The 14,924-nt window shown below is 46.4% G+C and overlaps 1 protein-coding gene across 8 annotated transcripts in view; it reads right to left on the bottom strand.

Moving 5' to 3' along the window:
• The window catches only part of LOC135027842 (uncharacterized), a 1,366,020-nt gene that overhangs the window by 836,262 nt on the left and 514,834 nt on the right, over window positions 1–14,924 (bottom strand). For all 8 annotated transcript variants that reach the window (XR_010224289.1, XM_063953746.1, XM_063953745.1 and 5 more), the window contains exons 47-49: window positions 14,687–14,890; window positions 10,928–11,118; window positions 9,898–10,055 (exon numbers count right to left, since the gene is read on the bottom strand). Coding sequence is in view for 7 of the 8 variants with exons in the window: in XM_063953746.1 (XP_063809816.1) it covers window positions 9,898–10,055; window positions 10,928–11,118; window positions 14,687–14,890 (553 nt within the window). In the remaining variant the exon portion in view is untranslated. The remainder of the gene's footprint in view (window positions 1–9,897; window positions 10,056–10,927; window positions 11,119–14,686; window positions 14,891–14,924) is intronic.

Here is a 14,924-nt window from a genome sequence, read left to right as displayed (position 1 = left end):
ATGGTGCTTTATCCCCCGCAGTCATTCGTGTCCATTCATCACAAAAGGTCTCAGTGTGGGGACCATACCTCCTCCACATTACTAACCGAGCAGACCCTCGGGGTTTGCAAGCCTCTGCAGTCTGAACCCTGACTGCTGAACGTCCCTGTGTTGTGCACTTGGCTTCCATTGTGGACCTCTTTTAACACAGAAAAAAACTTCCTAAAATGCACCAAACACAGTCTACGGTGAAAATCCTTAAAGCTCTTCCACTGAACTTCTTCTGCTCCGGGTATCTCCGGTCCGCCTTCTAGCAGACACGTGTAACCGTTGCAGGCCCTATCTCTAGAGATTTTCCTGTGACCAGTGAAAATTCCCTTCTTTACACAAATCACGCTTGCATGTGCTCCCTACAACACGTATGAGGGCAAGATTTACGCATGGATATACTACCTCATATCACGTTGCGTTATTGGTCACACATACAACCGTGCGGTCCAATCGTACCACTTATAGACACTTGTTGCCCATAAATGGTAGGATCATTGGAGTCTCCCTACTGTGCTCCAAAACAGCCAGAGCGTAATACAACGAAAACTTTATCACACTCTGTTGCACGTTTTCACTCAGACCGTGCTCATCACGTCTTTACACAAAGATCACCCAGATCACTCAGTTCACAAAGCGGGATTCAATACACTCATACCGTTTTCAACCCACTATCATTCTTATAGTTTTCTGATCAGAAAAAATCATTTCCCGTAGTCTGATAGCTGTCCCCAGAGGCATTACAGTAAAGTAAGGTATTTAAACTAAGTTTTGGAAAAACTGAAATCAATTTGTGCTATTATCACGTGGCTATGCTATACCGCCCCCACTAAAACAATGCTATTGTGCGATTTGAGTTTCGGTGGGCGTACCCAGACGCTCCGTTGCGTAATATACGCTGCGTGCGTCGGCCTTTGTGTTGCGTTCGCGAGTCTCAGCCTTTTGTTAGAGACACGTGTACGCTGGCCATACAAAAATACAATTAGCATGTTTATCAATGTAGATGATCTTTAACTGTAATCATCTACCGAGCACCACACAGGTCTTTCCTTGTATCTCAGGCGAAGCTGTGCGTGTGTTTTACAAATTACCCCTTAATGTATCGTTTTTACTCTTTAACAACCAATAGCAACAAATCTTTCTCAGCACGTTATCAATTGTGAAATGGCAAACAGGAGAGTGACATGAAAATATACGAAAAAGAAATGCAGATATGTGTGTGTGTACGCAAGACAGAAATAAACAGTTTTAAAAGACACTAGCGTGTTGTTCTTACCTCCGGTTCCGGATTCCTTCAGCACCCTTTACTAAGCGAAGCAGACGCTTATCCCGTCAGCACTGCGAAGAATATGATCTCCCGCCCTTTGCTGATGGATAATGTCTGCTGAAATTACCTAGCAGAGATATGTGAAGGACAGGACGAGCAGCCAATTGATAAAGCTAAATATTTATCGTATATAAAACCCTTTATGAGGTCTAAGAACACTGTACGCTATTTACGTATGGAGTACCGTAAGGGTACGCTCGTTGCGTAACAATCGCTTAGCCGTAGTCGAGACGCTCAAGCGTCACGTTCGCTCACGGCCAAGAGATCACAGGCAGGCACGCTATTGGCTGCCGACTAACGTAATGATTCACTATAGCGTAACGGACGCTGTATCGGGAGCGGGCTGCTCGAGCGATACAGACGCTCACGAGAATACGCTGTTGGTATCGGGCACACTTATAGGTGAGCGACTACCGTAATGCTACGCTATCAGCATAGTGGACGCTCGAGACCACGAGGAGATCACGAGCGGCGCTGACGCTCACAATGTTAAACCTTTATATCTAAACCATAAACAATGTAATATGCTGTAAAACCTTAGTGTAGAGATAGGGTGTAGATGCACCACAGTGTAACCTTATTAACTTCAAAGCTGTTTGAGCGTCACCGACGCTCTGAGAGTACTTAACACTATAAGAAATACACAGATACCTGGGCTTAGGGTCTAACGCCTTATATATATATTATGGATGGTATGCTTGCAAAAGAATAATACAATACAATTATACACTACCAATATAACATAGACTAACTAACCAGATAACTACACAGGAAAATACAATACAATACAATTTACGTTTAAGGGAAAATGAGGGAGAAAGAGGAGAAGAGAGAGAGAGAGATATGGCTCACAATAACAATAAGAACAATATGATTGCAGCGAAGCTTACACATGTGAGGAACAATCGCTGCGCAGTTAGTCAATGCTGAGAATCTTTGTGGAGAAAATACTTGACCTTACCCATACTGGCTGTCCCTATATACACAACCCTACAATACCGCATGGGACAGAAGCTAGACTCCATTTTGGGAAAGCTCCCATGATTCCAAAGACTGCACCACATGGTTGAAAGGGGGAGGGGAAAATACCCAACAGCAGCCATTTTAGATTTGCAGGTCCAAACACATGGCACTCTCTGCTACACCACAATCACATAGCAGAAGACACAAGACTCCATTTTATTCCAAAATGTCCAAGCCTCAGAACAATGCATATGTTCTGATTTTACAATTCCAAACCATCTAAATCACCTTTCACAATTTCAATCCAACTTCCTAGAACCATCTTATTCAATTTCACATTCCAAACAACTTCCTAGAACCATCTTATTCAATTTCACATTCCAAACACCTTCAGTATCTCAATAACCAGAGCATATTCATCACAAGACCAGATCACAATGTAACCACACATATCAGCCTGCCATTGCTACCAGCACATGTTCAAACGTAACTGCATGGTGGTATTTATGATTAACAAGATATATTATAACTAACCAGCACAATCTATTTTAAATCACCATAGGCAAACAAATACCACAAATACTATGCTACAGATTGTCTACTGTTCCAATTCATCACAGACTTCACAGAGTATCAACACAAACACCCAACAATCACACAACCAAGTTACAATATCCTATTTAAACCAGCACCATTGACCTTAAAGCAATCTGTCTATATTTCCTTATCTAGCCATGTGAATTCAATACTTAGCCTTTAGTTTGGAGGTCAGTCCTGGGGATGTAGCCGCCATGCTGCTGGGTGCCAGGTAGCTGTGTGAGTGAGTGAGCCCTGTGATTTCCAGTGGATAATATCATACCTGCATTCCAGCTGTGGGGGTGTGTCAACAACAAGATATGTGTGTCCCTCACAGCATGTGAGCCAGCTGCATCAGTGGCCTTGGTTATGCAAAACAATGGGTGATGACCAACACATTCCTGTCTTGTGGGAAGCTATTGTTTGGCGAATACTATCTCACTGTCCACTTTCAGTTGAGACAATGACATCTCAGCAATCATTCTTCTGAAGACAAATCCAGCCCCATTTGTAAACACAGGTGTTGGCCCTCCTCATTGAGTCTCAAAGCTCAGTGTTATTAAAGGCTATTGTACTCCGTCTGCAGGAAAGATACTGATTTGGAATACAATTAATCTTCAATTACTATTCCTGTGCTTACCTATGCATATGAAGATGTGAAGCCCTCCCAACATGCAAACTATTGTTTGGGGAATCTCTAAGGTCAAAGAGCCATTTGAGACCCACTGATACCTGCTGGACTCAGGGGAATATTAACTTATAAAATCCATTATTTTGATTAAATATGTAGCGTGCACACGCATGAGGTGCATATATGGCAACGTGCAGCGTGATATTTTTCTGACTTTGACAGCCCGGACGAGCGTACACAATAAGGAAGGATTTTGAATCCCGGGTAAGACTCATACCAGCCACACCAATCACACCGTACAACTTGTGATCTGAACCCAGTTAACAGTATGACAAACGTAGGAGCCTCTGAACAGACGGCTCACAACAATAACAACCCGATTTTTTTTTTTTTGTAACAATAACTATGTACAAGTATTGCAGACAATCCGCACTTGGGATGGGCGCCCAGCATCCACTACGGACTACGAGAAATAGATTTATCGGTAAGTAAAATCTTATTTTCTCTGACGTCCTAGTGGATGCTGGGACTCCGTCAGGACCATGGGGATTATACCAAAGCTCCCAAACGGGCGGGAGAGTGTGGATGACTCTGCAGCACCGAATGAGAGAACTCCAGGTCCTCCTTAGCCAGGGTATCAAATTTGTAGAATTTTACAAACGTGTTCTCCCCTGACCACGTAGCTGCTCGGCAGAGTTGTAATGCCGAGACCCCTCGGGCAGCCGCCCAAGATGAGCCCACCTTCCTTGTGGAATGGGCCTTGACAGATTTAGGCTGTGGCAGGCCTGCCACAGAATGTGCAAGTTGAATTGTGCTACAAATCCAACGAGCAATCGTCTGCTTAGAAGCAGGAGCACCCAGCTTGTTGGGTGCATACAGTATAAACAGCGAGTCAGATTTTCTGACTCCAGCCGTCCTTGAAATATATATTTTCAATGCTCTGACAACGTCCAGCAACTTGGAATCCTCCAAATCGCTAGTAGTCGCAGGCACCACAATAGGCTGGTTCAGGTGAAACGCTGAAACCACCTTAGGCAGAAAGTGAGGACGCGTCCACAGTTCTGCCCTGTCCGAATGGAAAATCAGATATGGGCTTTTATACGATAAAGCCGCCAATTCCGACACTCTCCTGGCTGAAGCCAGGGCCAGTAGCATGGTTACTTTCCATGTAAGATATTTCAAATCCACCGATTTGAGTGGCTCAAACCAATGGGATTTGAGAAAATCCAAAACTACATTAAGATCCCACGGTGCCACTGGGGGCACAACCGGGGGCTGTATATGTAGTACTCCTTTTACAAAAGTCTGGACTTCAGGAACTGAAGCCAATTCTTTCTGGAAGAAAATCGACAGGGCCGAAATTTGAACCTTAATGGACCCTAATTTGAGGCCCATAGACAATCCTGTTTGCAGGAAATGTAGGAATCGACCCAGTTGAAATTCCTCCGTCGGGGCCTTCCTGGCCTCACACCACGCAACATATTTTCTCCAAATGCGGTGATAATGTTGTGCACTCACCTCCTTCCTGGCTTTTACCAGGGTAGGGATGACCTCTTCCGGAATGCCTTTTTCCCTTAGGATTCGGCGTTCAACCGCCATGCCGTCAAACGCAGCCGCGGTAAGTCTTGGAATAGACACGGTCCCTGCTGAAGCAGGTCCCGTCTTAGAGGTAGAGGCCACGGATCTTCCGTGAGCATCTCCTGAAGTTCCGGGTACCAAGTTCTTCTTGGCCAATCCGGAGCCACGAGTATCGTTCTTACTCCCCTTTGCCGTATAATTCTCAGTACTTTTGGTATGAGAGGCAGAGGAGGAAACACATACACTGACTGGTACACCCATGGTGTTACCAGAGCGTCTACAGCTATTGCCTGAGGGTCTCTTGACCTGGCGCAATACCTGTCCAGTTTTTTGTTGAGGCGGGACGCCATCATGTCCACCATTGGATTTTCCCAAAGGACCACAATCATGTGGAAGACTTCTGGATGAAGTCCCCACTCTCCCGGGTGCAGATCGTGTCTGCTGAGGAAGTCTGCTTCCCAGTTGTCCACTCCCGGGATGAACACAGCTGACAGTGCTAACACATGATTTTCTGCCCAGCGGAGAATCCTTGCAGCTTTTGCCATTGCCCTCCTGCTTCTTGTGCCGCCCTGTCTGTTTACGTGGGCGACTGCCGTGATGTTGTCCGACTGAATCAACACCGGATGACCCTGAAGCAGAGGTTTTGCCAGGCTTAGAGCATTGTAGATTGCTCTTAGCTCCAGTATATTTATGTGAAGAGACGTCTCCAGGCTTGACCACACGCCCTGGAAGTTTCTTCCCTGTGTGACCGCTCCCCAGCCTCTCAGGCTGGCATCCGTGGTCACTAGGACCCAGTTCTGTATGCCGAATCTGCGGCCCTCTAACAGATGAGCACTCTGCAACCACCATAGCAGAGACACTCTTGTCCTTGTGGACAATTTTATCCGCTGATGCATCTGCAGATGCGATCCGGACCATTTGTCCAGCAGATCCCACTGAAAAGTTCGTGCATGGAATCTGCCGAATGGAATCGCTTTGTAAGAAGCTACCATTTTTCCCAGGACTCTTGTGCATTGATGCACAGATACTTTTCCTGGTTTTAGGAGGTTCCTGACTAGATCGGATAACTCCCTGGCTTTCTCCTCCGGAAGAAATACCTTTTTCTGAACAGTGTCCAGAATCATCCCTAGGAACAACAGACGTGTCGTCGGGATCAGTTGGGATTTTGGAAAATTCAGAATCCACCCGTGTTGTTGGAGCACTACTTGGGTTAGTGCTACTCCGACCTCCAGCTGTTCTCTGGATCTTGCCCTTATCAGGAGATCGTCCAAGTAAGGGATAATTAAGACGCCTTCTCTTCGAAGAAGGATCATCATTTCGGCCATTACCTTGGTAAAGACCCGGGGTGCCGTGGACAATCCAAACGGCAGCGTCTGAAACTGATAATGACGGTTTTGGACCACGAACCTGAGGTACCCTTGGTGTGAAGGACAAATTGGAACATGAAGGTAAGCATCCTTGATGTCCAAGGACACCATAAAATCCCCTTCTTCCAGATTCGCTATCACTGCTCTGAGTGACTCCATCTTGAACTTGAATTTTTGTATGTACAGGTTCAGAGATTTTAGATTTAGAATCGGTCTTACCGAGCCGTCCGGCTTCGGTACCACAAAGAGCGTGGAGTAATACCCCTGTCCCTGTTGTAGGAGGGGTACCTTGACTATCACCTGCTGAGAATACAGCTTGTGAATGGCCTCCAATACCGTCGCCCTGTCGGAGGGAGACGTTGGCAAAGCAGACTTTAGGAAACGGCGAGGACCACTGGCGCGTCCATAAACTTCTTCTGGCAGATATGGACATCGCACTTACTCTTGATGCCAGAGTGCAAATATCTCTCTGTGCATCTCGCATATAAAGAAATGCATCCTTTAACTGCTCTATAGTCAGTAAAATACTGTCCCTATCCAGGGTATCAATATTTTCAGACAGTGACTCCGACCAAGCCACGCCAGCACTGCACATCCAGGCTGAGGCGATTGCTGGTCTCAGTATAACACCCGTATGTGTGTATATACTTTTTAATGTATTCTCCAGCCTCCTATCAGCTGGATCCTTGAGGGCGGCCGTATCAGGAGACGGTAACGCCACTTGCTTTGATAAGCGTGTGAGCGCCTTATCCACCCTAGGAGGTGTTTCCCAGCGCGCCCTAACCTCTGGCGGGAAAGGGTATAATGCCAATAACTTCTTTGAAATTAGCAGTTTTCTATCTGGGGTAACCAACGCTTCATCACACACTTCATTCAGTTCCTCTGATTCAGGAAAAACTATCGGTAGTTTTTTCACACCCCACATAATACCCCTTTTTGTGGTACTTGCAGTATCAGAGATATGCAAAGCCTCCTTCATTGTCGTGATCATATAACGTGTGGCCCTACTGGAAAATACGTTTGTTTCTTCACTGTCGACACTGGATTCAGTGTCAGTGTCTGGGTCTGTGTCGACCGACTGAGGTAAAGGGCGTTTTACAGCCCCTGACGGTGTCTGAGACGCCTGGACAGGTACTAACTGGTTTGCCGGCTGTCTCATGTCGTCAACCGACTTTTGTAGCGTGCTGACACTATCCCGTAATTCCATAAACAAAGCCATCCATTCTGGTGTCGACTCCCTAGGGGGTGACATCACCATTACAGGCAATTGCTCCGCCTCCACGCCAACATCGTCCTCATACATGTCGACACACACGTACCGACACACAGCAGACACACAGGGAATGCTCTGATAGAAGACAGGACCCCACTAGCCCTTTGGGGAGACAGAGGGAGAGTTTGCCAGCACACACCCAAGCGCTATAAATATATATAGGGACAACCTTAATAAGTGTGTTCCCTTTATAGCAGCTCAAATATTATAAATATCGCCAATAAGTGCCCCCCCTCTCTGTTTTTACCCTGTTTCTGTAGTGCAGTGCAGGGGAGAGTCCTGGGAGCCTTCCTCGCAGCGGAGCTGGGCAGGAAAATGGCGCTGTGTGCGGAGGAGAATAGGCCCCGCCCCCTTTTCGGCGGGCTTCTTCTCCCGGTTTTTTTGGAACCTGGCAGGGGTTAAATACATCCATATAGCCCCAGGGGCTATATGTGATATATTTTAGCCAGAATAGGTATATTACATTGCTGCCCAGGGCGCCCCCCCCAGCGCCCTGCACCCTCAGTGACCGCTGGTGTGAAGTGTGCGGAGAGCAATGGCGCACAGCTGCAGTGCTGTGCGCTACCTCATGAAGACTGAGACGTCTTCTGCCGCCGGTTTCTGGACCTCTTCTCTATTCGGCATCTGCAAGGGGGTCGGCGGCGCGGCTCCGGTGACCCATCCAGGCTGTACCTGTGATCGTCCCTCTGGAGCTAGTGTCCAGTAGCCTAAGAAGCAAATCCATCCTGCACGCAGGTGAGTTCACTTCTTCTCCCCTAAGTCCCTCGTTGCAGTGAGCCTGTTGCCAGCAGGACTCACTGAAAATAAAAAACCTAACAAACTTTTTCTAAGCAGCTCTTTAGGAGAGCCACCTAGATTGCACCCTGCTCGGACGGGCACAAAAACCTAACTGAGGCTTGGAGGAGGGTCATAGGGGGAGGAGCCAGTACACACCACCTAGTGGTCAAACTTTTAAATTTTGTGCCCTGTCTCCTGCGGAGCCGCTATTCCCCATGGTCCTGACGGAGTCCCAGCATCCACTAGGACGTCAGAGAAATGTGCTTATAGCGTGTATTTTACCATGTTTCACATTTCCAAAATGGGTGGTCCCCATGACGCAGTCCGCTACAGCCAATCCCTAGCTGCCAATTGATCGATTGATGCTTTCCGTCACGGCTGCAGGCTATATAAAGAGGAGGTGGAGCCTTGCCAGTCCTCTTTGGCGCCTCTCTTGGTCAAGTGCATCAGGGTCCAGACAAGATAGCGCAGAGCCCTGGTTTATTGTAAAGGGCCCTGCAACGGGCCAGCATGCTCCACTGGCATGGCAGCACTCCTAGATCGGTAAGCCAGTTGGTGACTGTATTCGCTGAGGGGTGAGCTGGTAAGCAGTGGATGGACATGTTGTGGTGGCTGAGTGGGGGTGGGGGATGCTGAGTGTTCCAGCGATTGCGTGGGTGGGAGCTGTGTGTATCCGGATGGGGGGTTGGACGAGGGCTAAGGGTTTCCATGGTGGTGGTGTCGGGGGGGTTAAATGTACCTGCGGCGCAAGGGGGGCGGAGAACTAAGGGTCCCTGCGATCACGATGGGGGGGGGGGGTCGGTTGCTGAGTGCTCCAGCAAATGTGAGGGGGTACAAAGTATTCCCGCAGCCGGTGGGGTATAGGGCTGAGTGTCCATGCGGCGGGGGTGGTTTGGGGGTTGGGATCCGAGTGTTCCCACAGTGGGGGAGGGGTCTGAGTGTACCCATGGTGGGAGGCAAGGGCTACGGATTCCAGCGTCGGGGAGAGGGGCTGGTGCTAAGTTCTCCAGCGACTTTGGGGGGGAAGGGGGGGTCTGAGTATTCCCGCAACCCTAGAATGCACCGTTTCATGAAAAGATGGATACAGCCAAGTTGCATACGACTCAAAATAGGACAGATATATGCACAGATGGGCAAATTTGCATCAGCTCATGCACTGTATACAGTGGCATATGTATAATGGGTGCAGGTTGTGCAGTGCACACAGGCTCCTGGGTCCGAGGCGGCACACCCTGTACCCATATATAGTTATACTTACCTCTCAGCCATCACCAGAAGTCCCATGTTTTATCTGAGAGATTAGTCCAAATCTAGATGATGATAGCAAAATATATAACTTTATTGTTTAAGCACTTGAATTAATTCAGATTATTCTTACCCAGCGCTTTTACCCATTAACCCCAATAAGTGCCCAGGCTGGAGGGCTTTGGTGTATATGGTGTCTGTCTTGACTTTTTTCCCTTCTTCTCTGAGTGTTTCCAGGAAGGTTTGGATACATGTAGTCTTGCCGCATCCTGCAGGGCCTGTTACCACCACCTGTGCACAGAAAGAAAATATAATAGCATAACAGCATGCCATTTACTTCTCTCACTCCATAATCATGTCATGGGCCTGTAATAGGATATTGGTTATTCCACTAATACTCCTTTTCCACCTTATTCCCGCATCTAACCCGGGTTTTTGAACACGGTTCCAAACCGGGTCAGACCCTCTTATACCGCCACCTCGGGGTTATTCCCGAGTCGGTCCTGGGTTATTCCCGGGTCGGCCCCTTTTACACTGCACCCGTGTGTAGTGCGTTTCTGTTCTGCTGCTGCTTGGAGAATGTCATCTCCAAGAGCCGGGGAGCTGGCTCTCCCTATGCTTTTAACTCGACCTGGGTCACCTGTTTACACTGTCCCTTTACCGTGGTCCTTCCTTATTTTTTGGGAACCCTTTTCCACTGAGCCGCGACTCGGATAAACCTGGCAATAACCCAAGTTATTGCGGCAGTGGATAGAGGGTATCCTCTACCCCGCAACAGTGTCAAATACACGGTCATTACGTTCATTTCTCTCATGGACTTGTTGCATCCTTTGTAGAATAATTAAATGACAACTGCAATCCAAAAGCTAGTATTTACTTAAAAAGATTTGGGTTAAGAATTCATATTCTGCATTACCATCACCTATAAGACGCTGGATGTTGTGTACTGAAACACGTCCTCAGTCACTTGTATAAACAGCTTGTGTTCCAGTCATTCCCAAGGCTCTGCTAGCTGAGGGATAGCTGGGACATGTCTGCTGATAGTGTACATGGTATGCTAGATGCCTGTACTTCATGGAAATCTAGCCTGCAGCAAGCGCAGCCATTCCAATAACTTTGATGATGCATTCAAATTAGTCATTATGAGCTACATCTGTACTTACTGTTTGGTACTTTGGTGCCAGCTGAACCAGATGGGAAACTTTGAATACAAATGTGTTACTTGGAAAAATATGACATTTTTGTGCAGCTTTTATTATGGCACTCGGGACATTGCCTTCTTCTGTACATTCAGATGAGGGAACCTGCTGTCCAGGACCATATTTTGCAACAATGACTGCAGGGATCAGACCATCTGGAGCCAAAGACATAACAGATTTAGTGGCAGAAAATAGTTTATACTGCAGCACACTAAAAAAGCTCATTTACAAAAAAATAGCCTCTGCTTTTTTCACATGAGCATTTACTCTTAGTATAATCATTGTTACTGTCATAAACCGCTCACAATTTCTATTCATACATATTCATACACTCATTTAATTAGCTAACTATCTTTGTGAAAATGTTCGTAATTACATACAGCACACTGAATGGTTATTCCTTTCATTTTACAAAAGTACATGTTCAGTAAATCACAAATGAAGCATGTTCATTGTACAGTGTACTCCTTTTATACTTAGGTGTGTATAACTGAAATCATTACTGCGCGTGTACATGTATGTGTGACATTAAAAACCATGTATATCTTTATAAAGATAGAAACGCTTAAATATGAACTGGATTGTCATAACATAAAATAAGTACTGTCATCACTTCTTCAAACATATCTACAATATATAATAGAAAGTTTATCCCATTTCCAACATGCCCCCTTTCCCTGCTAACAGGAGATGTGGGGAAGGGACATCAGGAAAGTGCAGCTGGAGGAAAGCGTGTCCAGGGGACCCCTCATACCCCTTTCACACTGCCTGAGGCGGGTCGCACCCAGGAGCCTGACACGGGAGCTTCCAGGGTGTGACCTGCCTCAGGCGCCTTTCACAACGCAGTCAGCAGCCCGGCATATTGCCAGGTTGCTGACGTCAGCGGTGACGCGGCGACGCTTTAGATCACATGATCTCCAAGCGCCGCCCGTACATAGAGAGAGAATGGGAAACGTGTCGCATCGACCCGGCTCCAGTTCACACCACACAGTGAGCCAGGTTGAACACGAGTTCAACCCTGTTCAAGAGCAGGGTTGAAATACCGGGACACCTGACCCAGTATTTCAACCCCGGCACCCTTTCACACCGCACATGAACACGGGTTATGCGAGTTCATGTGCCAAAAACCCGTATTCAGAGGTGCCAGTGTGAAAGGGGTATAAACCTGTCGAGGGTCTAATAGGCAAGTCTGTCATATAGAATAACATATGGTACGCTGTAGACAGAAATATATCATCTTACAGGACTTTTTTTAGATGTTTGCTGCACTCATTTTTCACTTCTTATATCCCTTTTACTTGATCTGCCAGGACATTATGCATATATACATTCTATCATTGGAAATGTTTTAAAAACTAATAAAGACTGCTTGCGTTTCATTTATCCACTTGCTATTGTCAGCAAAAGATCACATCTGGACTAGGGAGGCCAATCCCGGGACGTTTTTTCAATCCCGGGTATTGGGATTGAAAAAATCTCAATCCCGGGATTCCCGGGATTGAACTGTCCTCCTTTAATTTATGTATGTGGGGGAGGGGGTCAGGGGGGTTACAAGTTAAAAAAACAACAACATACAAATGAGTAGAGCGGTTCCCAAGGTCCAGAGGGGAGGTAAACGCAGGCGTCTGGTAGTGAGGGTCCCTTACTTCCCGGCTTTAGAAGGCAGCATCTGAGCCGGGTGCTCAGCGCTGCCCAGGATGGAGACTGCTGAGGGAGAGGAGGTGATGCTGCCCGGCTTCAAAAGGCAGCTTCTGAGCCAGGTGATCAGGGCTGCCCGGGTGAGAGAGACTGCGTGGGGGCAAGGAGACATTGCAGCCAGCTTCAGAAGGCAGCTTCTGAGCTGGTTGTTCAGCGCTGCCCAGGTGAGAGAGATTGTATGGGGGGGGGGACTGCGCATGCGCAGTGTAATCCCGTGAATCCCGGGTGTTTTTGGTCCTGAATCCCGGGATCCCGCCGATACCGATCCCGGGATTGGCCTCCCTAATCTGGACCCGCACTTACTACAAGTAACCAGGAGTTCTTCACCTGGTTATGTGCTTATCATGAGTCATGAGTCAGAACTGTTTATTAGTCAGGAACTCAGAGTACCAGACACTACTGACAGAAGTAATAATAAGCACTATGAATCTGATCTGACAAACACTACGTATGTAAGACACTAAGGGCCTAATTCAGACCTGATTGCAGATGCGCTTGCAGTCTGAATTCTGGCTTTCGGGATCAGAATCAGATCAGTTTATTGCCAAGTATATCAGTACATAATACACAAGGAATGCGTACCGGATTTCGTGGGGTGTCATAAAATGTCCACCCTAAACAGCATGTTAATATACCAAGGATTCCCCTCGATCTTTCCAGGTACTGTGTCAGTCTCAGGATCTGCAGTATCCAGGAGATCAAATACCGGCTCAGTGCAGTCTTCCCCAATCAGATCACCAACGCGTTTCTGCTCTCAAGGGAGCCTTTTTCAAGGTGTGAGGTGGACTTTACTGCTCTGGGTTTTTATGCCCCCCCAGAGTGATCTGATTGGAAACTAAGATGAACAGTACTGTTCATCTTAGTTTCCAAATTTGGTTTGAGACCTTTTACAAATCCCCTGAACACACTAAAGTAAAAAGGGAAGAAGTTAGATAGAAAATTAGACAGCAAAAACACCAATTAGGCTGTGTGCAGTAACAACCAATCAGATCACTCTGGGGGGCATAAAAACCCAGAGCAGTAAAGTCCACCTCACACCTTGAAAAAGGCTCCCTTGAGAGCAGAAACGCGTTGGTGATCTGATTGGGGAAGACTGCACTGAGCCGGTATTTGATCTCCTGGATACTGCAGATCCTGAGACTGACACAGCACCTGGAAAGATCGAGGGGAATCCTTGGTATATTAACATGCTGTTTAGGGTGGACATTTTATGACACCCCACGAAATCCGGTACGCATTCTAGCCTAGTCCTTGGTGGATTGCTGTATATGTATTTAAGTTTATTATCTTAAATCCTTTGTGGGAAATACCGATTTTATATATAAATTTAAATTTTTTGAATAAAAACAATATTACTCTATATTCTCCTTTCTTTTCTGTTTTTGGGGTCCACATGAAATTGGTTTCCCATTTGGAGAAAGGAGAGACTAAGAGAACAAGAAATTGGATATTTGATGTTGGAGTCCGCTCGTTGAAATTATATTTGGACTATATCACTAAAATATCCCTATAAATAAAGGGGAGAGTGGAACATTGAGGATATTTTTATATATTTTTATATCTGTTAACCCCGTTTTTACCCGGTCACCAAGAGGGTGCGCAAGGTGGTCCACACTTGTTGTCATTGTCTTGAACGTTTCTGGTGAGTGGGATCACCTGGACCACTACTGCTGCACTTTTGAGTTGGGGCGCTGTTTTTTACTAACTTGTATTCTATAATACACAAGGAATTTGTTTCCGATGACCACAGCAATCAGACAAGATACAACACATGACATAACATAGGGAAGAAAAGCATGACGGGTACTTGAGTACATGTTACGTGTATGACATGAAATGGGCTAGGCAGTTATCGAATTAACCAAGATAGTTGCTTGGGGGAAGAAACTGTTCCTGTGTTCTAGCAGTTCTCGTCTGCCTCTTTACCACCGGGATCTAGACCGCCGGTATTACATGCTGGACCCCTAGGGAATATGCAGGAAAATTACACTGACATAATATTGATTATTTTAGTGCAAAACTTACACAAATTATTGACAACTATGTTATTGTCATGTGATGTCTTTAGGGAATTTACTGCATTTGGCCATTCAGCAGCCACAAAAGACCTTAAAAGACATGCACTATCTTCTGCCAATTGTGTTAGCCAGCAATTCTGTATCGCAGTAATCACTGCTCTGTCCTCTAGGCTACGCTGCCAATCTTCATCCGTGCTTGCCAGTTCTTGCTCTGAAAGATAAGAACAAAATAAATTAAGTACATT

This window comes from Pseudophryne corroboree, chromosome 2 (assembly GCF_028390025.1).
Source record: "Pseudophryne corroboree isolate aPseCor3 chromosome 2, aPseCor3.hap2, whole genome shotgun sequence".
Lineage (NCBI taxonomy): Eukaryota > Metazoa > Chordata > Amphibia > Anura > Myobatrachidae > Pseudophryne > Pseudophryne corroboree.
Note: the sequence above shows the minus strand (reverse complement) of the source record. Positions and strands in the feature narration are given on the sequence as shown.